The sequence below is a fragment of the Hippocampus zosterae genome, chromosome 10 (genome assembly GCF_025434085.1).
Source record: "Hippocampus zosterae strain Florida chromosome 10, ASM2543408v3, whole genome shotgun sequence".
In the NCBI taxonomy this organism is placed as follows: Eukaryota; Metazoa; Chordata; class Actinopteri; order Syngnathiformes; family Syngnathidae; genus Hippocampus; species Hippocampus zosterae.
In genome coordinates, this window is record NC_067460.1 from 7,166,325 (window position 1) to 7,191,928 (window position 25,604).

The following is a 25,604-nucleotide window of genomic DNA, read 5'->3' on the forward strand; positions in this document are numbered from 1 at the left end:
AGGCTGTCAGCATCAAAGTGTACAGACATTTCGGTCTATTAATTTGAGCATCGATAGCGGCTTTAGTTTGAGGGGGCTTGCGCTGATCGTGTGAAACAATTAACATTTTTTAGCGCCCTTAACTGCCGATTGAAGATTATTTCAGGAACACATTGTGTTGTTGTTACCTTCAGCAACAGTTTGTGTGAATAATCAAATGCAGTCAAGGGACAAGTCAATTGTGCTGTTACGCTGCGTCACGCAGCCTGGAACAACTTCAAAATAAAAGCATGCCAAGGCAGAAAAAAAATACCCGAAGCTTTTTTTTTTTTGAACCGATGTACTCAAATTACATCTAGGCTCATTTCAGCCCAAAATGAAAGTATATTTGTATCGGTTTCAATTACTTGGAAAGTGCGTGATGACCCACATATGTCAAATAAAAACAAATGTTTCCAAATCTAACTCAACGTTGCCACCATTACATTGGCTGCGGTTGTTGTGAGCGTCGCTTTCAGATAAACTTCAAGCCACCGGAATGAGTGAGCAGCCGCTGGGTACGCGGCCGTCACCTGCCGAGCATGCGAGTAATTGATTGAATCAACACTTCCAATATGATGTTTGACATTCAAGACATGCTAGTCCTTAGTACAGCCTCCTGAGTGCGCAAGGGGAAGGCTGCTTAAATCCGTGGGAGAATATGCACGCCGCTAGGTTTGACAGGGGATGGCTTCATTTCAATGTAGCTCCTCTCAGAATGCATTACTTTCATGAAGGTGCGTGAGTAACACACTTAAGTCGATGAGAGAATCTTGGGAGCTCAAAAAGTGTGCAACATCGTACCGTTTCTGATTGAAGCACCCGGAAGAAGATGCCCCTCAATGTTTAAGTCTTGAAGAGCTGAGAATTTTTCAAGGTGGTACTTGGTTTAAAAAGTTTGAGAACAACGGATATCATGGAAAGTGAATCTCCAGCATGTAACTTTTAATCATAAGGATTGATGAAATGCACATTTGGCCTAGTGCTGAATGAATTCAGTCTGATTGCCTCTGGCTAATATCTTTCTCTCAGACGTCTTCTGTATCCAGCACTGGTTACTCTACTCATTTCCACGCTAACATTTCCGCCTGGCTTTGGACAATTCATGGCTGGCAAGGTATGTGTCCTCGACTACATGCAACATCTGTATTGCAAAGATTACTGAAGGAATGTATTAAAATAAGATATATGCACGGGTACACACACTCTGCAAATATTGTCCTTTTTACAGTCCTTTGTATCTGATAGGAGACATGCTAAACCACTCCTCTTATAGCTCATCAAAAGCGTGGGCATGCAAAATGTTCTCACATCCTCCTCGTGCGTCAATAAATTGTAAACTATCTTTTAAGATCAACTGCAGATAGTCTTTATGTAAATCTCTCTGCATACGATCTTAAATATCTAGCATTTCTTTCTGGAAGATCAATAAAGCATTCAATATCTAAATCTTCCCAAAAGTCCAACGCACAGCAGTTTGTTTTTGTTTTTTTAACCCTGGAGAACCCACGGGTTCAAATTTGGCCCCTCTAATTTCTGCTACTCAAATGCTACCTTAAATCCCAAAGGGTCAAATTTGGCCCGAATCCTAAATTAGGATTTAAGCATTAAATATTTGAAAAAACATACAGTGATCCCTCGCTACTTCGCGGTTCATTTATCGCGGATTTTTTCAAACATATAAAAATATATATATATATATATATATATATATTTTTTTTTTTTTTTACATATACATGAAGTACTGTATATAAGATATCCTTTATTTGTCCCACACTGGGGAAATTTACAACCTCCAGCAGCAAGAATGTAGGTAGAAAGAAGAAAAAACACACACCATTCAATTAAGTGCAATATAAATACAAAATGGATAAATCGCAGTGCTATTTACAATTGTTTTTCACATCATTTAATTATTATTATTTTTTTTTTTTTTATTCAGCAGCCTGACAGCAGTCGGTAGGAACGAGCGTCGGTATCTTTCCTTCTTGCAGTGCGGGTGTAACAGTCTCTGGCTGAAGGAGCTACCAAGTGCTGTCAGTGAGGGCTGGAGAGGGTGGGAGGGACTGTCCATCATAGCTTTTAGCTTAGTAAGCATCCTTCTGTTGCCCACCTCCTCCAGAGTGTCAAGGGAGCAGCCCAGAACAAAACTGGCCTTCCTGACCAGTCGCTCCAGTCTCTTTCTGTCCCGGGCTGAGATGCTGCCTGACCAGCAGACAATGCCATAATGGATGGCCGAGGCCACCACCGAGTTATAGAAAGTCTTAAGGAGTGACCCCTGAACCCCAAAAGACCTCATTTCCTAATCAGGGTGTCCGTGTTTGTAGACCAGTCCAGTTTGTTGTTCAGAAGAACACCTAGGTACTTATAGGAGGTCACCCTCTCTATGTCCATACCCTGGATGTTCATTGGTGCTGGTGAGGACTGTTTCCTGCAGAAACCCACAACCAACTCCTTAGTTTTCCTAGGGTTGATCTAGAGGAGATTTTGCTGGCACCAGTCCACAAAGTCCTTCGTCAGTCCCCTGTACTCCCGATCGTCCCCCTCTGTAATGAGGCCAACAATCGCAGAGTCATCGGAGAACTTCTGAAGGTGGCAGTTTGAAGTGGTGTGTCTGAAGTCCGAGGTGTAGAGGATGAACAGGAATACAGCCATAACAGTCGCTTGCGGCGCTCCAGTGCTGCAGAGAAGCCTGTCTGACTCACAGCTCTGCAACCTCACGTGAGGTACTGCGGCCGATTTGTGAGGTAGTCTATGATCCATGCTGTGAGATGGTGGTCCACTCCAGTGTTCTGCAGATTGTCTCTTAGTAAGTTGGGCTGGATGGTGTTGAAGGCACTGGAGAAATCAGAACATGATTCTCACAGTGCTCCCAGCCTTCTCCAAGCGTGACAGCACTGAGTGGAGGAGGTAGATAATGGCGTCTTCTACGCCGATGCGAGGCTGATAGGCAAACTGCAGCGGGTCCAGTGCCGGGCTTACCAGCGTTCGAAGGTGGGCGAGGACGAGTCTCTCCAGTGTCTTCATCAGGTGAGACGTCAGGGCCACCGGTCTGTAGCTATTTAGCTCCTTAGGGTGGGGGGGTCTTGGGCACTGGGACCAGGCACGAAGTTTTCCATAGCTGTGGAGCTCTGCCCAGCTTCAGGCTCAGGTTGAACATGTGCTGGACAATGTCACACAGCTGGTCAGAGCAGGTCCTGAGGAGCCGGGAACTGATCTTGTCTGGACCTGCTGCCTTCCTCACATTCATCTTCCTCGGTTGGTTCCTCACCTGCTTTGTTGTGACGGACAGGCAGGAACCAGGTGACAGACTGGGTTGATGAGAGCTGGTCGAAAGAGGAAGGGGAGGAGAAGAAGTCCTCAGTGAGAGTGGCTGCAGTTGGTCGTTGTGGGAAGTGACAGACGACTGGTCGAAACGGTTGAAAAAACGGTTCAGTCCATCTGCCCAGTCCTTGTCCTTCTCAGTCAATGTCTTTGGGCTGTCACGGCCTGAGATGGTTTTCAGGCCCCTCCAGACACCAGTGGCATTGCTGGCCTGTAACTGGTCCTCCAATTTCATCCTGTATATCTTCTTCCCCTCCCTGATCTTTCTTCTCAGCTGAATCTGCACGGCCTACAGCTCCTCTCTGTTCCTCCACATAAAAGCTCTCTTCTTCTCCTTCAGGAGGGCTTTTATGTCAGGATTAATCCATGGTTTGTTGTTGGAAAAACACAGCACAGTTCTGGTGGATACGGTGTTCTCCTCACAGAAGTTTATGTAGTCTGTGATGGTGTCAGTGAGTGCATCAATGTCCTCCCCATGAACCTCGCTGAAGAGTTCCCACCTGGTTGTGTCGAAGCAGTGCCGCAGAGCATCTTCAGCTTCCGTGGACCATTTCCTGACCATTCTGGTCACAGTTGGCTGCCTGTGCACCAGGGGTTTGTACACAGGCTCGAGAAATACCAAGTTGTGGCAGTCATTTAATGTAAAATTTGTCATTTACCAAAAAACAAAAGAGTTCTTGGGTTCTGTAGGGTCAATGATTCTAATTGCCTTTCACGAAAGAAAATCTGCCCCAGAAATGACATGGAGAAAAGAAATAGGTCACAATGTAGATGTACGTGATGTGTGTGCAAAAATGTGAATTTGTGACCCCAAAAAATAAGTAAAACTTGTGCAAATGTATATTTGTGGGTTTCATATCATTCCAATGAACAATTTTGTTTTCTTGGTAAGAAAATTGATTCTAACTTTTCTTGAAAATTGAATATGTGTTTTCCTTGAAAGCCTTGCAATGCCGTTTCACTGCAAAATACAACCACAGTGATATTAATAATAGCAATATTAATCCCCCAGCACCATATTTCCATTTGATTGGGACAATTTAGTCCATTTTATTTTCAAATCCAAATTCGAATTGTTCTCAAATCCATATGCCTTTGTGTTATTACCATGACTACCCATGCCATGTTGAACATAATGATGCCTTCTGTGGCCCACAGCTTACCCAGAAGGAATCACTGGTGACATTGCTTGACAACCGCACTTGGGCTAAACAGGGCATTGCTGAAGAGTTTGACTACATTGGACACTCTCTGGCCTGGCAACATCCGCAGGTCAACGTCTTTGTCACACTGGTGATCTTCATTGTCATGAAGGTAGGTGACGATAACCGATGCACTGAATATTGTTCTTCATACGCATGTTTGTATATGTAGGTATGGATGTGTACAGTATAAATGTGTGTGTGTGTGTGTGTGTGTGTGTGTGTGTGTGTGTGTGTGTGTGTGTGTATATAAACATATATACCTGTTCTTCTCTCTCTGTGTATCATACAGGTATACGACGTACCGATGTAGACGAGATTGTTACTTGTTTGGAACTATTTTGTGTGGAAGGTTACAGCGTTCCGTGTTCATATAAATGGAGCGGGTGGAGCTTCTCTGTGTTCGTCTGACAGTGACAGTGCGCTGCTGTGGTAGTGACCTAGCGAAAATCAAACGTCTCCAGTGTTGTCATCGATCCAAGTGTAGTCATCCGAAATGAGGTAGACACAAAAACCGTAGAGAGACTTCAGCGCATGAAGGACCAACATAATCAACATAGCCTGACTGTGTTAGGGGGAGTGAAACCCCCCTCTTTCAGAATGGTTTGCCCCAGCAGCACGGGGGAAGTGGTTGCGCTTGTTTGTACGGCCGGCAGTTTTGAATACAGCGGCACATAACGAACACTGGTGTCTGGGGTCTCATTATTCTCCAACAAACATACAGAAACAGACTGCTGTGTTCAAAGCAAACTTGAGAAAAACGAAGTATGCAACCATGGTTTAAATCCACTATAGGCTGACTACTAGTTTACTTTAGATGTGCACTTTATAATGTTATATTGCTCCGTTTTGATTTCATTAAAAAAGCTGTTAAAGCAGCTGTTTTGTGACAAAATATTTTTTTTCACTGTTGTTGATGGACAGTCATATTGTTTGAGAGATTGTCTGAACAACTGCTCCAAGTGAAAAATATTCATGTAAAATTGAAATTGCTATTTCAGTAAACATTTGCATTTGGCACATGGAAAACTGATTCATGATTCCAAGTTGATGAGAGCATTAAAATGGGGAAAAATAGGACAAAAAATGTAAAAGGAAATTCAGAAACGATAAATGTGTGAGTAATCACGATTAATTTTTTAGTTCATTTGAGTTAGTTATGACAGTTGCATTTTTAATGAGATTAAATATTTTAATTGTTTGACAGCTCTAATATACATATATATGGCCCTCTCACAGTGCGCTCGACTTAACTTCATGACCCGGTTGCATGTAAGAAACAGACAGGACAGAGATTCACACTTTTCTGTCATTATCATCACTTGCACACATTCTCACACACACACACACACACACACACACACACACACACACACACACACAGTGGATCTGTCTCTGCCTAATTATAGCCTTTTGTTTTCTTGGATTCAGCATTGTGATTTTCAAGGCGAAATTGCTCTCTTACTCTCCGTCTCTATAATGAATAGTTCTTTGATTCAACCTGGCAGCCATCTTGTCCTGGTGCTCCTTTTCGAGCAAACTTTCAGTCCAACTACTAAACTTCTCAGTTAGGGGGGCCCTTGTATTCAGACCTAAGAAGGATTTTGAATTAATAAGTTAACAAATAATTAAAATGGTGTCTTTACAAAGCGAGATTTGTGAACACACTCGCAAAAATCTGGCATACCTTGTAGCTGAATACCATTATCGTGGACAGCAATCATGAAAACTGTTGGCTCCCATTTGCTGTGTGCATCTTTTGTCTGTGTGGGACTCAGTGGTTATTTGTGAAAAATAGTTTCAGCTTATACGGCACGGAACATAAGACAATTTCTTACGGTCTAGTTTAGTTATGAATTTAGGACTTTTTGTAGCGCGAATGGTTGTTCGTCCATTTGTGCCCTGCAATTGGCTTTCAACCGGTTCAGGTTGTCACCCGCCTACTGCCCCTAAGACAGCTGGGATAGGCTCCAGCAGATCAGAAAATGGTTGGATGGACCTCTGCTTCATTTATATGAAAACTTCGGCCAATTGTTCATGTATTTTGATGGCGGTCACTCTGTAGGTACTTGTAAAACAACATATTTTTTTATAGATGGTACTGGATGTAAACATTTTGAGGTAAATGAGTTTAATATTTATTCAATTATAAAATAGATACTTTGTGTTAGTGCAATATAATGTCTGTATACTGTAGAGGCAATTATAAACTCCTCCATCCATCCATCTTCTACCGCTTATCCGGGGCTGGGTCGCGGAGGCAACAGCTTTAGCAGGGAAGCCCAGACTTCCCTCTCCCTAGCTACTTCTTACAGCTGGGTGACAGTCTCTCCAGCGTGTCCTGGGTCTTCCTCGGGGTCTCCTCCCGGTGGGACATGCCCGGAACACCTCGCCAGGGAGGCGTTCAGGAGGCATCCGAATCAGATGCCCAAGCCACCTCATCTGGATGTGGAGAAGAAGCGGCTCGACTCGGAGCCCCTCCCGGATGACCGAGCTTCTCACCTTATCTCTAAGGGAGAGCCCGGACACCATGTGGAGAAAACTCATTTCGGCCGCTTGTTCTTTCTCGTTCTGATCTCGTTCTTTCGGTCACGACCCATAGCTCGTGACCGTAGATGAGGGTTGGAACGTAGATCGACCGGTAAATTGTGAGCTAGGGTGTCCTGTTGCCAAGTGCACATGTGGACACCCTTATGTTTGAACAAGGTGTTCGTTATGGACAGTCCGTGACGAGCACAGAAGTCCAATAACAAAACACCACTCGAGTTCTGATCGGGGGGGCCGTTCCTCCCAATCACGCCCCTCCAGGTCTCACTGTCATTGCCCACGTGAGCATTGAAGTCCCCCAGTAGAACAAGGGAGTCCCCAGTAGGAGTACTCTCCAGCACACCCTCCAAGGACTCCAAAAAGGGTGGGTATGCTGAGCTGCTGTTTGGTGCATATGCACAAACAACAGTCAGGACCCGTCCCCCCACCCGCAGGCGGAGGGATGCAACCCTCTCGTCCACCGGTGTGAACCCCAATGTACAGGCACTGAGCCGGGGGGCAATAAGTATGCCCACACCTGCTCTGCGCCTCTCACCGTGAGCAACTCCAGAGTGAAAGAGAGTCCAACCCCTCTCGAGCGGACTTGTACCAGAACCTAGGCTGTGTGTGGAGGCAAGTCCGACTATATCCAGTCGGAACTTGTCTGCCTCACACACCAGTTCGGCTCCTTCCCTGCCAGAGAGGTCACATTCCATGTCCCAAGAGCTAGCTTCTGCAGCCGAGGATCGGACCGCCAGGGTCCCCGCCTTTGGCTGCCCCCCAGCTCGCATTGCACCCGACCACTTTGACCCCTCCCACGGGTGGTGACACCATGAGAAGGGGGACCCACGTTGCCTCTTCGGGCTGAGCCCGGCCGGGCCCCATGGGTGTAGGCCCGGCCACCAGGCGCTCGACAAGGAGCCCCACCTCCAGGCCTGGCTCCAGAGGGGGGCCCCGGTGACCCGCGTCCGGGCAAGGGAAACTGAGTACCATCGATTTTATTTTTCATAAGGGGCTTTGTGAGCCGTGCTTTGTCTGGTCCCTCACCTAGGACCTGTTTGCCATGGGTGACCCTGCCAGGGGCATAAAGCCCCAGACAACTTAGCTCCTAGGATCATTGGGACACACAAACCCCTCCACCACGGTAAGGTGACGGCTCACGGAGAGGATTATAAACTCCTATGTTTGGCATATTATTATATAATATACAGTTGATAATACTAACATTATGTCATGATGACTGCATTGGTTTCCATTACATTACATTTCGTAACCAGTAGTAGGTGCTTCCACACTATAAGAGTGTTGCATAAGATCACTGGTTGTGACACTTGGGAACAGTCTCCGCACACAGCTAAAACTTGATGTCCATTGTCTGCTTCCCACTCGTGTACTTTATATCCCCTAGTTGGAAAAGAGGCAGAAAAGGTCTTGTCCACTGACTGATTTCCTCCTTAGTTTGGATTCAACAGATAGACTTGGATTAAAAAAATAAAAATAACAAAGTAATATAAATAAAAAAAACAGAGGATATTCCTTGATAGTAATTTAACATTTTTGTCGATCAATGTTCTCTGGTTACAAAGGTTGAAGAAGCGGTTGAACATCACTGTTTGTAGGTCAAACGTAATAATTTGCGCCTCATTGATAAATATTGGGGCAGCCTGGTGGAGCAGTGGTTAGTGCGTCGAACTCACAGTGCAGAAGGTCATGGGTTCTGCCTTCTTATATGAAGATTGCGTGTTCTCCCCGGGCCTGCGTTGGTTCTCTCAGGGTACTCTGGTTTCCTCTCACATTCCAAAAACATGCATGGCAGGCTGATTGAACACTCCAAATTGTCCCTAGTTGTGAGCGTGAGCACGGACGGTTGCTTGAATTTTATGGACAGTCAGCATTTTTCAATAAGCTGCTGTGAGCGCCCATGGAGATGAAGATGTTATGTTAATTCAAAAGACTGGTGTGATTGTTCTAATATTTGCAGTGGTAAGTTGACGTCAGTAGAGATGTTCTTTCTGTGAACATCGAAGATTGATCGCAGTTTTTATGACACTGAGCGACATGAAGCTTGTTTCAGTTATATGGTTACCATGTTGTTGGAAGTAGAAGGTCCTCTGTCTACTTTAGGCTGTGTCAAAGACTGTGTCAAAATGGGACCAACTTGATTACTGTGTAGGTCCTGATATATCTCAGAGCTTTTGAGATTGCTCATTGTCTGAAGCGACAATGTTTGCAAAGTAGTTAACTTTTTGAGGGACAGTGGTTACTTGAGTGGACAGTTATTCAAACGTTTTTTTCTCTTAAATTAATCTTAATGTCACAGTTGAACATCAACCGCCATGATAGACCCTTATGTGTGTTGCCATCCACTGCCATTATTTCTTTTTTCATGACTAAAGACGAACAAAAACACCTCCTGATGTATGTTATCATTATGTATGAAAGGGTTAAACATGACTACATTGTCACTGGCCTTTTTGTTTGTTTTTTTATGTCATCCTCCTACCCCGCTCCATGAGCAGGAAGCAGGAATCAAATGTTTTCTCTTCTAAAATGCAAGAAATGGTCTTCTCACATTGCTTACGTCTTTAACCGGTATACAAAGTGGGCTTGTGCTCACACTCACACCAATGGGACAATTTTGAGCGTTCAATCAGCCTGCCATGCATGTTTTTGGAATTTGAGAGGAAACCGGAGTACCCAGAGAAAACCCACGCAGGCCCGGAGAGAATATGCAAAGTCCACATAAGGTCGAACCCATGACCTCTGCACTGTTAGGTCGACGAGCTAACCACTGGAACACCGGACCTCCCCATTGACAATTATCCACACTATAATCTGTCTCATAAAACTGTAATTTGAAATGCTATATTTTTTGAATCGTCTACACCTACATGCATGGTAAATATCTCAAAATAGTTAATAAACACTCCAAAAAAGGTCAAGTGACTTACGAGTTCCCAGATGCTATTCTTTGCCGGTATAAAGATTTTAATGGTTGGAAGATGACGTTAAAGGTAAGATGATGAGACCGTGGAGGACAGTCAAATAGTCCGCTTTGTTCCTTGTCTGACCTATTTTGTTAATTCATTTCTCAAACTCTCCGGTGCACGACAATAGCTTTGGATCGTGGGTGTGTGTAGGTGTGCATGATGCAGGGTGTGAAAAAGAGAGCAGTGCAGCGTTACGGGAGAAGATCGGCTGCTTTGCGACGGCAGTCTTAATTACATCTCGCTATGGATGGAGTGCAGGGAGCAGAAGAGGGAGAGGATGGGAAGCGTGCAGGGATGTGGAGACAGCAACTGTAATTAAGAAGTCTATTTGAAATCTTGAGATTATTACATTGGTGAGGTCTGTGTAATGGCTTACTTGTAAGCTAATTTGGAAATATTCAGTTATGCATGCAAATAGATTTGACATTTATTCTCAAAAGGAATTCACTGCTTACCTGCCTTGGCATTTGGAAGCTGACGTAAATACAATCTGTACGACTTTACAGCAGTTAAGATCATCACCACATTCTGTTGTTGATTTGATGTCTGACAGGAACTCCCCCTCCCCACTATCCCCCTCATACTTTGACATACACACATGGAGGAGCGCACACATGCACATACGCACTAACACACACATGTCGTGATGGGCAACAGCTGTAACGGCCCCAAACAGAAAAATAAAGTCGATCGGTGCCTACCTTCGTAGAGATGTGACGCGGAGGCATGGTGTGCACTTTACATCGCTATCGTACCTCACGTGTACCATTTGAAATGCTTCTCCTGGCACTGAGATTCCCATTCTTTGGCAATGCCATCGGTGAATTGTACATGTAACAAACATTGAGTGAAAATAATAATAATAATTTAAAAAGATATATTGCAACAGCTCTGATGGCAAGCTGCAACCCGGAGTTGTTAGCCGTCAGCAGTTTGACAGCTAACAACTCCAGTGTTTGCACCATCGTGTGCCACCTTAGATTAAAGGTGGCCTGATTTTTAAATTTATTTTTTTTATTTATAATACGTCTTTATGAAAGTAAAACTGATAGAATGATTAGGGTTGTGGATTGTGAACTAACACACAGACGCACCCACACACACACACACACATATCTATATATATATATATATATATATATATATATATAGATATATATATATATCTATATATATATATATTAGAGATGTCAGTTTAGCACGTTTTAGTTGGCATTAATTTAAATGAATTTTAACGGGATTAAATTTTTTCTCGCGAGATTAACGCGGCACACGTCACAAGTGGATGTTACGTTGCTCTATAAATACACCAGAAACAAAACAGCAAGCGCGTCAGCGCGAGACACCGAAAAGGGATACTTTGTGTTTATGAATGGAAAGTTTACTTTTAAATAGTTGCCATATTGCTCCACTGACAACACCAAAGTTATCTGTTCTTCTCTCTCTCTCTGTATCATACAGGTATACGATGTATGTCACTGACGCGATTGTTACTTGTTTGGAACTATTTTGTGTGGAAGGTTACAGTGGTCTGTGTCCATATAAATAGAGCGGGTGGAGCTTCTCTGTGTTCGTCTGACAGCGACGGTGCGCTACGGTGGTAGCGACCGAGCGAAATAAAACGTCTCCAGTGTTGTCATCGAACCAAGTGTAGTCATTCGAAATGAGGTCTACACAAAACCGTAGAGGAGACTTCCGCGCAAGAAGGACCAACACAATCAACATAGCCTGACTGTGTTAGAGGGAGTGAACCCCCCCCCCTCCTTCCAGAATGGTTTGCCCCTGCAGCACGGGGGAAGTGCGTGTGCTTGTTTATACGGCCAGCAGTTTCGAATACAGCGGCACATAATGAACACTGGTGTCCGGTGTCTCGTTATTCTTCAACAAACATACAGAAACAGACTGCTGTGTTGAAAGCAAACTTGAGAAAAACAAAGTATGCAACCATGGTTTAAATCCACTATAGGCTGAGTACTAGTTTACTTTAGATGTGCACTTTATAATGTTATATTGCTCCGTTTTGATTTCATTAAAAAAGCTGTTAAAGCAGCTGTTTTGTGACAAAATATTTTTTTTCACTGTTGTTGATGGACAGTAATATTGTGTGAGAGATTGTCTGAACAACTGCTCCAAGTGAAAAATATTCATGTAAAATTGAAATTGCTATTTCAGTAAACATTTGCATTTGGCACATGGAAAACTGATTCATGATTCCAAGTTGATGAGAGCATTAAAATGGGGAAAAATAGGACAAAAAATGTAAAAGGAAATTCAGAAACGATAAAAAATGTGTGAGTAATCACGATTAATTTTTTAGTTCATTTGAGTTAGTTATGACAGTTGCATTTTTAATGAGATTAAATATTTTAATTGTTTGACAGCTCTAATATACATATATATGGCCCTCTCACAGTGCGCTCGACTTAACTTCATGACCCGGTTGCATGTAAGAAACAGACAGGACAGAGATTCACACTTTTCTGTCATTATCATCACTTGCACACACTCTCACACACACACACACACACACACACACACACACACACACACACACACACAGTGGATCTGTCTCTGCCTAATTACAGCCTTTTGTTTTCTTGGATTCAGCATTGTGATTTTCAAGGCGAAATTGCTAGTGTACCTTAGATGTGCACTTTATAATGTTATATTGCTCTGTTTTGATTTCATAAAAAAAGCTGTTAGAGCAGCTGTTGTGTGACAAAATATTTTTTTCACCGTTATTGATGGACAGTAATATTGTGTGAGAGATTATGTGTGAATAACTGCACCAAGTGAAAAATTGTTCACGTAAAGTTGAAAATCGAAATTGTTATTTCAGTAAATATTTGCATTTGGCACATAGAAAACTGATTCATGATTCCATGTTGATGAGAGCATTAAAATGGGGACAAATTAGGACAAAAAATGTAAAGGGAAATTCATAAACGATAAAAATGTGTGAGTATCCACGATTAATTTTTTAGTTCATTTGAGTTAATTATGACAGTTGCATTTTTAATTAGATTAAATATTTTAATCGTTTGACACCTCTAATATATAATATATTCATCTTCCTAACCGCTTAATCCTCACTAGGGTCGCGTGGGGTGCTGGAGCCTATCCCAGCCGTCTCCGGGCAGTAGGCGGGGGACACCCTGAATCGGTTGCCAGCCAATCGCAGGGCACACAGAGACGAACAACCATTCGCACTCACACTCACACCTAGGGACAATTTAGAGTGTTCAATCAGCCTGCCATGCTTATTTTTGGAATGTGGGAGGAAACCGGAGCACCCGGAGAAAACCCACGCAGGCCCGGGGAGAACATGCAAACTCCACACAGGGAGGCCGGAGCTGGAATCGAACCCGGTACCTCTGCACTGTGAAGCCGACATGCTAACCACTGGACTACCGGGCCGCCCTTATATAATATATATATATATATATATATATATATATATATATATATATATAATATACACACACACAGAGAGGGAGAGAGAGAGAGATAATGTGTATGTATGTATTTATATACCAAATGACAGTATTTACATTTATTTTGACTTCTTATCTTATTACTCTTACAATTACTTTATGCAGTGTTGTTCAATTATTCAAGTTTCACATTCAGAAAACTTTATTTATCCCCATGGGGTAATTTGGACTTTATTCAGAGCTCATTTGAAGGTCTGTCAAATTAAGAGGGAATGTGACAACTTAATCCAACTTCATCAGTAAGCTCAGTTCAGTACTGCTGCCTGTTCCTTGCTCGGGAGGATTCTCGTCACTGTCATTGAGATGGTGGGCAGAAGCTCTGTGACTACTCTCCATTTTGTTTCCATTGTCATTTCTAAACTCTTATCATTTTTCTTCTCAGTTCTGGATGTCTGCCCTGGCCACAACTATTCCAGTACCCTGTGGGGCCTTCATGCCAGTATTTGTTATCGGTAAGGCAATTCAACCCATATGTCTGTTTGTGTGTTCACCATTAGAAATTAGTCTAGGTATATTTGAAATAAAATTACAATTGTGATCATTGATTCGTACAGCAAAACTCAGTTGAATCTTTCAGTGAAGTACTCGAGAGAAAAGACATGTTCATAACTTACATACCAAATACAGTACGTCCTGTTTCTAGTAATGCAGATGATCCTAAAAAGGAATAGTTGTTCTGTTGTGACATTTGATTGTTCAACTGACGAGAAGCCGATTACAGTACCAATGTAATCCCATCTGTTCTGGTCGAGAATCAATTCATCGTGAGTTGATACTTTTTCAAGAGCGCAAGAGAGTGTAGTTAAAGCAAAAAGACATTCCAGTGGTTTAATTAATTGCTCGATTAAAATGCAATCATTTAGGGGCGGCATTTGGTCGTCTGGTGGGAGAAAGCATGGCGGCCTGGTTCCCAGATGGCATCAACACAGATGGTACCATCTACCCCATCGTACCAGGAGGTTATGCTGTTGTTGGTAAGCAAAAATATGCTAACTTTCTTGTGTCAAGTGCTGCTACACCTGTTTTTAAATTATCCTACATTCCCTGAGGACAGTATAAAATATTGTGTGTGGGGGGGGGCGCAAAAATATAAACATATCAGTCATCAGATATATAAATAAAATATATCAGTCATTTAAAACATGATGACAGGAGTCTGAGCAATACTGATTGTCTCAACCAGTCGTCCCCAACCTTTGTTGCACCGAGGACCAGCTAGCATTATGATACATATATACATGAAGCATTATTTTTTATGACTGCCAATTAAAATAAATAAAAAGAAATGATTACAAATGCAACTCACTATTGCGCTTATTGTAGCTGTTGACATTAATGGGAGACATTTCCTTATTTGTTGTCCTGTCTCTGGGTTATGGGATACTGGAAGTGCAATACTTCAGTTGGTCCCTAAAGTTGTTTTGGTCACTGTCATCGCAGGAAGTTGTGCTTCACAAAGATAGAAGTTTGGAAATGAAAGGATAGAATTGATTTTTTTTTGAGGGGGGGAGGCTGTTTCAAGGCTTCATTTCCTCATTTGTGAGCCTGTTACCATATACATAGACTGAGGAGGCTTGGTGCTTTTTCCTGAAGCTTGTTGTCTTATCTTTTGTCTCAACACATCACCCGTTCCCCCATCTGCAAAAATGATCATATTCTGTATATTTTTTTCTGATTTTTGCAAGCTTCTGGGCTTATATTTCTACATCGTATCACATGACCAGATGGGTGTTTTGTACCCAGGCGAATGCGCCTCAATTCCGAAATATGTTTTAATTCACTGTGAGGTGTCCCATTTCCACCATTCTAATTCAAACACAAACATCTTTAACCCTTTCATGCACGCTGTAACCTGATAACATGATAGGCTGTCCACGCTCGTAACCGCTGTCCCTGAAAGGGTTAAATTCTCTCTCTTCTCTCCTCCTACTGTAACACAGACTTGACAGTTCAATCAATCATCGAAGATCAGTGTGTCTCACTCCTCTGATACACAAGCAGATGAACATATTTCCAACAACTCGTTGCCATTGTTATGTTTGTCTGCAGCGGCACTCGAAAAGTTGCCCTCCGGCTTCAAAGCCTGAGCCCTTTCAGATGAGCTCCCGCTACCCCATATGCAGTTAATTTGATTGTACCATTAGAGGCTGCAGATTGTGTTTATTGTCTGTTATGATTATTCTGATGTCGTGGTGCACTACAACTAATGACTCAGGCCTTGACATTCTGATGGGCCTCTTTAGATCCACTGAGGAGCGTGTGGTGCATGCTAAATGCGAAGATGGGGCATAGCATCCATCAGAGGGAGGAAATTGGACGGCACGCAGCCAACTTTAATTAAATTATGTGGGAGAACAATGAAACCTCCAGCTCTGGAATGCCATTTATTTGGCTTGGTTTTGTAACCCTTTTCACTTTATTTGAATGCTTTCATTCCTCCATATCCACACCTTCCCACCATCCCCGATTATTTATCTCAGTCTTTTGACGGGTCTGATCCGTTTTGCCGGTTGAGCAGTGAAGGCTCTCTTCACTTTGTTCTCCCGTGTCGCTCCATTGCAGCTTTTGTATTGTTATCCACAACACTTTATTGATCAAAAACGGTATGGAAATGGTGAACTTCTCTTTGAATTGAATGAGCTGAAAAGCGGAGAGAAATGGTAATTGGGTTGGAGGAAAAGAGACTGCACTGCCAGTTTGAGCAACTGATCAATAGTGCTGCTTCTATACATTACTCTCAGCAGTTGTCAGGGTAAAACCTTCCTCAATGACGAAACCGTTTTTTGGGGAAATGTCATATGAAGGAACTAAGAACTTTGTGATAACATGTTAGGGATGACGCTAACATTTCAAAGTACCTTTGCCAATCAGGAGTGCAGTGTGTTTCCGCAAATGAATTTATTTTGGAATTATTTTTTGTCCTTCGGTTTGTCTTGTGCAATGTGGCACTCACTTTAGATAATTGCAGAGGAAAAGTGGGTCTGGAAAGCCTGCCCTCCACCGCAGCTGGGCCCCAGTTCAAAACAAGGCGTCCAATCAAATGTGTTTATTTACTGTGACGTATCCTTCACACACAACGTCACGGCAATGGAAGTCTATCTTCGTTCAAAATGGTGGTTTCACATCTTTCGGCATGAAAACCATTTTGAATAACCAGAAATGCAAAGACTCACTAAAACCCCAGCATCTGAAGACAACTGAAGTGTGACTACATGTAAACGAAGTCAAGGTCTCTGTTGTTGTAATGCAGGTTTCCATCCCATGGGCTGACAAAAATTGTACACCGCAACGTTTGATATACTGTATCATAAATATTTTCTGTGACAGCAGCATTTCCCCTTTCGGGGAATACTTCGAAAATAATGCTCTCACCTGAACTGAACTGAACTGTCTCTTCTGTCACAATGCGAATTAAAATGGTTACTATTGAGTTACAAAGACAACTGTAAATCATTGCGATGTTCAAAACAGTTTTACAACCGTATTTTCTGCACGATAAGGCACACCTAATCGTTGCACCTTATAAATGGATCAATATTCTGATTTCTCGGATGCATCATTTTAAATACAGTAATCCCTCGTTTATCGCGGTTAATGGGGACCAAAACCACCCTTGAGAAAACGAAAATCCGCAAAGTAGCGCCCAATTAACATTTACAGTATATTGTAGCAACCACAAATGCCCTCTGAGAACTCCGACATTTGAATTTCGCGCCGCGAGACTGATCAGCCAATCGGCGGCCCCCGCCGCCGCTCGCTACCAACCAATCACAGCCCCCGGGTGGGCTGGACGTTTGTTTACACTAACCTCCGCTTTGCTGGTATATAAATGATCGTACGTTTGCTGAAATAAAACGGGGTACCACCGCTCTTCGAGTACTTCACTTCACTTCGCCGGGCCGTCGCTCCTTACAACTGGTGACCCTTCGCCGTTCTCAACACGCAACCTTCGAGACTCAAGATGTCGACAACAACCTCACAATCCACGCCGTCTCGCTGAAACTGCCGCCTTTCAGCACTCAGGAACCCGTTTCCTGGTTTTGCCGGGCCGAAGTACAATTCCGCCTCCGGAAAGTCACAGATCCGAGAACAAAAGCGGACTACGTCTTAGAAGCCGTCCCCGACGGCGTTTTCCAGCACGTTTCGGCATGGTTGGACCAACAAGACGACGAAATCACGTACGACTCGTTGAAAGATCACCTGCTGAAAGAGTATACTCAAGGCCGCCAAACAAGCTTTCGCCGAAATGGAAAGGATGGGACTCTGCAAGAAAGCATCCAGTCCATGGGCATCACCGCTGCACATGGTAAAAAAGACTGACGGTTCATGGCGGCCGTGTGGAGACTACCGCCTGCTGAATGTGAAGACGGAACCGGATCACTATCCCCTACCCAACATCGCGGACATCACCAACGAGTTGGACGGCGCCAGATACTTCACGAAACTGGACCTCTTGAAAGGTTATTTTCAAGTTCCCGTCCACGAGCCCGACGTCCCCAAAACAGCGATCATCACGCCGTTCGGCTCCTACGTCTTCTACTACTCAACGTTCGGTCTTCGCAACTCCGGCGCCACCTTTCAACGCCTCATGGACAGCATCCTCGGCGAACTGTCGTACTGTGTATGTTACGTCGACGACATCCTCATCCATTCGAAGACGAAGGCAGAACATCAGGACCACGTCCGAAACGTCCTCCAACTGCTCCGCGACAACGGCTTGGTAGTACGACGAGACAAGTGCGTTTTCGGCGCGTCGAAAGTAGAGTTCCTCGGTTACGAGATCGACGTTTCCGGAGTCCGCCCCCTGCCCGCTAAAGTCAACGCCATCCACAAGTTCCCTACGCCGAAAACGATCAAGAATCTACAGGAGTTCACTGGGATGGTGAACTATTACCATCGTTTCCTGCCTCGCCTCGCCCACGTCATGGCCCCGCTATACGATGCGCTCAGCGGCAACCCGAAACACCTGAAATGGACCCCCGCCCAGAGCAAATCGTTCGAAGCTACGAAAGCCGCCCTCGCCAAGGCCGCGACATTGACATTCCCGAAGCCGGCGGCTCCGCTTCAACTGACGACCGACACAAGTAACGTTGCTGTAGGAGGTGTGGTGGAGCAGGTCATCAACGGTATCCCGCAGCCTCTGGGATTCTTCAGTCAGAAGTTACGCCAACCTGAAACCCGATACAGTACGTTCGACCGCGAACTTCTCGCCGCATACCTGGCTGTGCGACATTTCCGCCACCTGCTGGAAGGAACGCCGTTCAAGATCCGTACCGACCACCGCCCCCTCGTACACGCCTTCACCAAAGCTGGGGACCCGTGGTCCGCCCGTCAGCAGCGTCATCTCTCCGCCATCGCAGAATTCGGATGCGAGATCGAGAACGTCCCTGGTGAAAGGAATCCAGTAGCCGACGCCCTGTCACGAGTGGAAATCAACGCCGTCCATCTTGGCGTCGACTACGGAGCCATCGCCGACGCCCAAGTGGCTGATCAGAAGGGCACCGCTGACTATCGTCAGTCCGTCACAGGCCTGAGATGGGAAGACGTACCGTTTGGCGACGACGGACGCACCTTACTCTGCGATGTGAGCAGGCAACGCCCTCGGCCACTCATCCCGAAAATGCTCCGACGTCAAATGTTCGATATCATCCATGGTTTATCACACCCGTCTGGAAGATCAACCGCCAAACTGATGACCGAGAAGTTTGTATGGCATGGAATCAACAAAGACGTACGAGCCTGGGCTCGCAACTGCCTCCAATGCCAAGCCAGTAAGATCGGCCAACATACAGAATCCGGTATCGGCCAGTTTCCACAACCCCGACGTCGCTTCGGCCATCTTCACGTCGACATAGTTGGACCGCTGCCACCTTCAGACGGCTACCAGTATCTCTTCACGTCCACCGAGCGGTCGACTCGATGGCCTGAGGCTATCCCAATGAAAGGAGCCACTTTACAAGACTGCGCCGCCGCCCTTCTCCAAGGCTGGGTCAGCAGATTCGGAGTCCCTGACGATATCACCTCCGACCGAGGTTCTTCATTCACGTCACAGCTCTGGACCGCCCTTGGTCAGCTCATGGGAACGACTGTGCATCATACGACTGCTTTCAACCCCGCCGCCAACGGAATGGCCGAGCGCACTCACCGCACGTTGAAGGCAACGCTCATGGCCCGCTGCACCGGACCAGACTGGAGTGCCCAATTGCCCTGGGTACTTCTCGGAATGCGGACGACTCCGAAAGAAGGTCTCGGTGTCTCCTCAGCCGAGATGGTATTCGGTGAAACCATCGCCGTTCCCGGGGAGTTCTTCCCGTCCAGCCAAGACGCCGCCGACTCCACGGCCTATCTCGCCGATCTCCGACGCACCGTCGGAAAGTACCGACCCGTACTCCAGACCTACCAAGACCAGCGCAGCAGACGAGTACCGAAGTCGCTGTTAACCTGTACTCACGTTTTCGTAAGGAACGACGCCCACCGCCCGCCTCTAACTCGACCATACCGCGGCCCGTACGCCGTGGAGCAACGTAACGACAAGGCCTACCGCCTCAACATCCATGGTCGACAGGATTGGGTCTCAATCGACCGCCTGAAACCGGCCTACCACGACGACGACGAACCCGCGCCGCTGACCGTCACTCGAGCCGGACGCGCCGTCCGCCCGCCCGACCGCCTGCACGCCCAACCATGAACTTTCATCACTATCCTAATTCGGACTCAGCCTGCCAAGGACTTTCTAACAGGGTAGTATTTGTAGCAACCACAAATGCCCTCTGAGAACTCCGACATTTGAATTTCGCGCCGCGAGACTGATCAGCCAATCGGCGGCCCCCGCTGCCGCTCGCTACCAACCAATCACAGCCCCCGGGTGGGCTGGACGTTTGTTTACACTAACGTCCGCTTTGCTGGTATATAAATGATCGTACGTTTGCTGAAATAAAACAGGGTACCACCGCTCTTCGAGTACTTCACTTCACTTCGCCGGGCCGTCGCTCCTTACAATATATATATTTATTTATTTATTTACTTATTTTAATTGCCCCACGTGGGCCTTTGCGCTTGAGCATAGCATACTAATACACACACACACACACACACACACACACATTCCAGCAATCCCCGTGTTTATGATTAGTCATTAAGGTTGGTAGACAATTAAGGATGGAGAGACCTGCTTTTGTTCTTATAAGTCTCTCTCTCTCTATCTCTCTCTTTCCCTCAGCAACACACATACACTCACCTGCTAGCCCATGCTGCACACGTGCCCCATGTGGACCTTCCGAGCTTGAGCAGAGTGCCACACACTAGCACACATAGTAAACAACAGACACTGATTTGCAGAAAAAAAAACAAAAAGAAAACCTTTTTTTAATGATTGTTTGAAAAAATCTGCTATGCACCGAAGCCGCGATAAACGAACCACGAGTGATCACTATATTCTGTAAAGCACTTTGTTACAGCTGCAGCGGTTGTTAAAGCTCTATGTAAATAAAGCTGTATTGATTCGTATTGTATTCCTTTTAGCATAGTGTCATCTAGTGGATGCCTAACGTAACAGGCAGCCACTATTGTAACTTCTATTTCATGCGCCATATAATTCGGTGCAGCCTACATATGAAAACAGTTTTAAAGGAGGCCATTCATTGAAGGTGCGCCTTATAGTCTGAAGCGCCTTATAGTGTGGAAAATATGGTCATTTTTTAAAAATCTGGGTTGCAAGGAAACTTTTCTAGATTCTTTTTTTTTTGCACTGATTCTGAATCTGCCCTCATTTTTTCCTCTGGCACATCAGGTTTCCAGACTAATAATCATAATATCCAATCATCGGTTATCCAAACCGCCTATCCTCTCGAGAGTTGAAGGCAGGCTCGAGCCTATCTCTGCTGTTGTTCCGCAGCAGGTGGGGATAATAATAATAATATTAATAAGGACAATCATATCATATGTATTGTAATATTATATTTCAGAATTATGATTTAAGACTTCGGTTCAGCAACAGTTGGAATTTGATTCTGAAACATCATAGCTATGAATGATGCATGGTAAAATTCATATTGCGCACATTTGTATTGGTCAAACTTGAAAAACAAACAAAATAACAAAAGATCAAAAACCTCATGTGCTAGTTTCCGAACAGTTGGAGTGAAGCAGTCCGGGCACAGAGAGCATTTTGGCACGCACCCACAATTAGGGAATGGGGATTTTGGATGCAAGTCCGAACGCTAATAATATGTTCTTAGTCTCAGTTTAGATCAAATAAATTACCCATTAAAAAATGTGACTTGGAGTCAGGGGTGACTTGTATATCTTTTTTTTTCTTCTTGATGCATTTTTTGACTGGTACTCTTGAACTCTTCTGAAACAATCAATGCCTACTAATGTGGTCCTTTGGATCTACCTGGTTCCAATGGGCACCACATTGGTGACCGCTGGCCTCGAGTGTCATTGCTGTGCAGTATTTTCATATCAACTGATACTCTTTCTTTTTGCTCAGCTCACCATCCTGTTGCTCATGTACAGGTGCAGCAGCGTTGTCAGGAGCGGTCACCCATACAGTTTCCACTGCGGTGATTGTGTTCGAGCTGACTGGGCAGATCTCTCACATCCTGCCTGTGATGATAGCCGTGATCCTCGCCAACGCGGTGGCACAATCCCTGCAGCCCTCCCTCTACGATTCCATCATCCGAATCAAGAAGCTGCCCTATCTCCCAGAACTGGGATGGGGACACCACGAGTAAGTAAAGCGGACATTGTTGGAGCAAAATTCCAATGGAACCGCTTTTCAGAACCATCAGCAGCAAGGAACTGCATGATGCGTATCCTCTCCTCCGTGGTGACAAATATATTACAAGTAGCACTTTTTACAGAGAAGGCGAATGAGGCGTCAGTAAGCATTGTAGAGTCAGGAAAAACTTAAAATTAAGAGATTAGGTGTACATTAGATTCTTCATACATTACGTACATTATGTTTTTCATCAGTTTAGCTTTGCTAAGAGACTGTTTTGTTACTTATTAAACAGATTTTATGATATGAAAGAAAAAGCAGGTGTTGACATGAAAATGCTCAATTTGAATGAAAAGAAGCAAAGAGTCGAATGACACACTTGATGACTGTTTTCAACCGGAAATATTTAACTTTTCACGTGTGAATAATTCAATCATAAACACTCTCATTATGATTTTTACACTTTTACAATCACCATTACTGTTTGGACCGAAAGATTAATTCAGTATGAATTTCAGGCCATATCGGTAAGCCCTCTGTCTCTGAATCTATCAAAATTATGGGAACCAATACTTATATATACTGTAATCTTACATTTATGTACAAAGGACATGCACATTAGTACAAAGTGTTAAACATTTTTGGGTTTAAAAATTATATTTTTATATTTTTGACCCTTTTAGGCAACAATAATTAATAACCGGTAACCTGATAACAGAGTCCTTGCGTTATTTGAGTAATCATTTTTGATGGAATGATGTCATTCTCTGTCCCATTTATAAATGTTACTCTACATTGTGATGCTAGATTTTGAGAATATTACAAATGGAATTGAAATGTCAATATCTGTCCGAAAAATCGCTGTGCAATCCCCCCCGCCGTCTGTGCGGGGGGGGATTGCACAGACGGCACGCGATTCTGTGCGTTGACTGGCCTGACTTTGCGACACGCCGCCACATCTTGCAATGAGCCTGTTTGGGGATAATGGAAAAGCAGCACTAAGTTATCTGGGATAGGTTCTGGCTTTCATCATGTCTTCAAAAGGGATTGGTGGAAGGATGGCGTGATTTATGGCGACGTGCCCATATTAACTGCCAATCAATGTTTTAAACTGGCTTCTGTCTTCTCACAGTTTTTGTCAAGTGGAATTCTGAATGAAATATTCTTTACGGGAGATTGGAAGTGCTTGGCTCAATAGCTCAGCATTGCATTGCTTTTAATTGCCTTCACTTCTATTAATAATTTATAGCAACCAAACAATACTGAATAGAAGTGCTGCTGCTGGTTCTCTGAGCTCAGCGAGACAGCACAGAATTCACTTTCTCTTAATTGTCTGGAACCTTTTATTGTTATGGATGTTGCCAAATCATTAGGAAACATTATCCATAGCTTGGATGCATCATTTACAAATTGAGAGTAATGAGATTTTTTTTTCCTTTTTAATTATTATTATTCAATCCCCCATCTGTTCATCATTGTGTGTGGCCTTCCCCTGAGGCGACACCTTCTGGCCTCCTGCTCGGATACCTCGATTTCTTCATCTGCACCTCACTTGAACTCCATCACCCATCTCTTCATTATGCTTTTCCTCTAGAACCCTCAGCTTTCTTCTTCTTCATCTCTCCTTACTCTATGTTGTAACCTCATGGGCTAGCTTTAGGTCCACTGTGTTCATTAGTTTTAGTTTTTTTTCTGTAATCGAGGAACACAATGAATGAATGTGAGTACATGCGCGCACACACACTCGCCCGTGTGCACAGATATCCACATTAATGAAACAAATTGTCAACTCCCTTTCACCTTGCCTGGTTTGTCGCTGTAAAATAGCAATCGTTCTTCATAGGCAAGTAAAGGTATTAAGGAACAGAGACTTTACATGAAGTGAGCAAATCATGTATAATAGCAGAATGGTTTTGCAGAGTTCTGGGCTAAATACTGTGGAATACCTGCAGCGTATCACAACATTATTGATAATAATCCATGCACAAAAACTAAACCTGAAAGCCATATCGTGCCTTTTTTGCATGAATACAAATTCTAAATATTTATCTGAAATCCAGCTATTGATAGTTTTGCAAAAATGCAATATGTTCTTGTGCCCACCACCTACAAAGTTTGAGGACAATCTTTTTTACTCCCAACGAGAGAGAGAGAGATGGAGGGAGAGGGAGGGGGAGGGAGAGGGAGAGGGAGAGGGAGAGAGATTGTGCAGGATATAAAAATGCTACCCTGAGTATGTGGTTGAGGGATAGCAGAGGAAGGGAAATACTGTAGGGCATGCGGCCTCCTCTAAACCTAATGTATTTTTTACTCAAACTGGAACACATCCACCTCACCCCCACGCAACTACCCGCCCACGCACACAGGAACACTTGTGTAACGGCAGGCAGTGTGATGCGCCCAGTTGACTGGATGTGCATTTGTTCGCACATTCACAGTGATTATTTCTTTTATATTTAGGTGGGGGCGGGTGGGGGCGGGGGGTATTTGTTTTTGGTGCATATATATTTTAAGACGGTCCTATTACATTATCCAAACAGCGAGTTCTCCTTTCCAGTGTTAGAGGGACATTTTAATAAGGCGTGGGAAGAGTTGCATCATGACAATCTGCGTGCATGTGTTTGCAGCTCTGTGGGCGTGAGTGTGTTTTCTGTCACTGTGTTTCTTTGATTTTTATTGGGCCATTTCAGGTTGTGAATTGGCCCCAGTTTTCGCTATGTATCACATCCGCTTTGGATCATTTTACATTCCTTTTTGATCCACACATGCACACACACATACACACACATCACTTCTCTCTGCCCTTGAAAATATGGCTGACTCTTGAGCCTGGATTTCTGTCTTCATAAATCTGTTATTGGCTGCTCAGATTCACAAGGTGAAGCTTACGCGAAAATGGTTCAGAGAAAAATTTCCCTATTGCATGGGGTTGAGGCTTCAATTAAAAGAAACGCAATCAGATTTCATCAGCTGTACTTGTATTCTCAGGCGAATAGCTCTTGGATGTAGCTATAGCCAGTTTGAATATATTGATTGCATTATTCTCTCTTATTCACCACAGAGCACGAAGGTCTGACTGACAGGAAGATGCAGTCTTCAAAAGCGGTTCAAAGTGATTTATACATTAAGAAAAAAAAACGATATGCGGTAGCCTGCTTTTCAAAAGGAGCTCTTCAAGCTCGGTTTGTCAAGTTGACTACCAGCGTAGTTCAACCTTCTGGTCTTTTATTCTCAAGCGATAGGCTTGTATCGTCATTATTTTGACTTTGGATTAAAGAGAGGTCAATGTATTGAGTTGTAACTGCAAGAAGAGCAGAGTTGGCCGGAT

At 44.1% G+C, this 25,604-nt stretch overlaps 1 protein-coding gene across 5 annotated transcripts in view; it reads left to right on the plus strand.

Moving 5' to 3' along the window:
• Nucleotides 1-25,604, plus strand: part of clcn2c (chloride channel 2c) — a 106,031-nt gene that overhangs the window by 53,935 nt on the left and 26,492 nt on the right. For all 5 annotated transcript variants that reach the window (XM_052078869.1, XM_052078870.1, XM_052078872.1 and 2 more), the window contains 5 exons: nt 1,051-1,135; nt 4,501-4,656; nt 13,937-14,006; nt 14,418-14,528; nt 22,072-22,285. In XM_052078869.1, the coding sequence (XP_051934829.1) occupies nt 1,051-1,135; nt 4,501-4,656; nt 13,937-14,006; nt 14,418-14,528; nt 22,072-22,285 (636 nt within the window). The remainder of the gene's footprint in view (nt 1-1,050; nt 1,136-4,500; nt 4,657-13,936; nt 14,007-14,417; nt 14,529-22,071; nt 22,286-25,604) is intronic.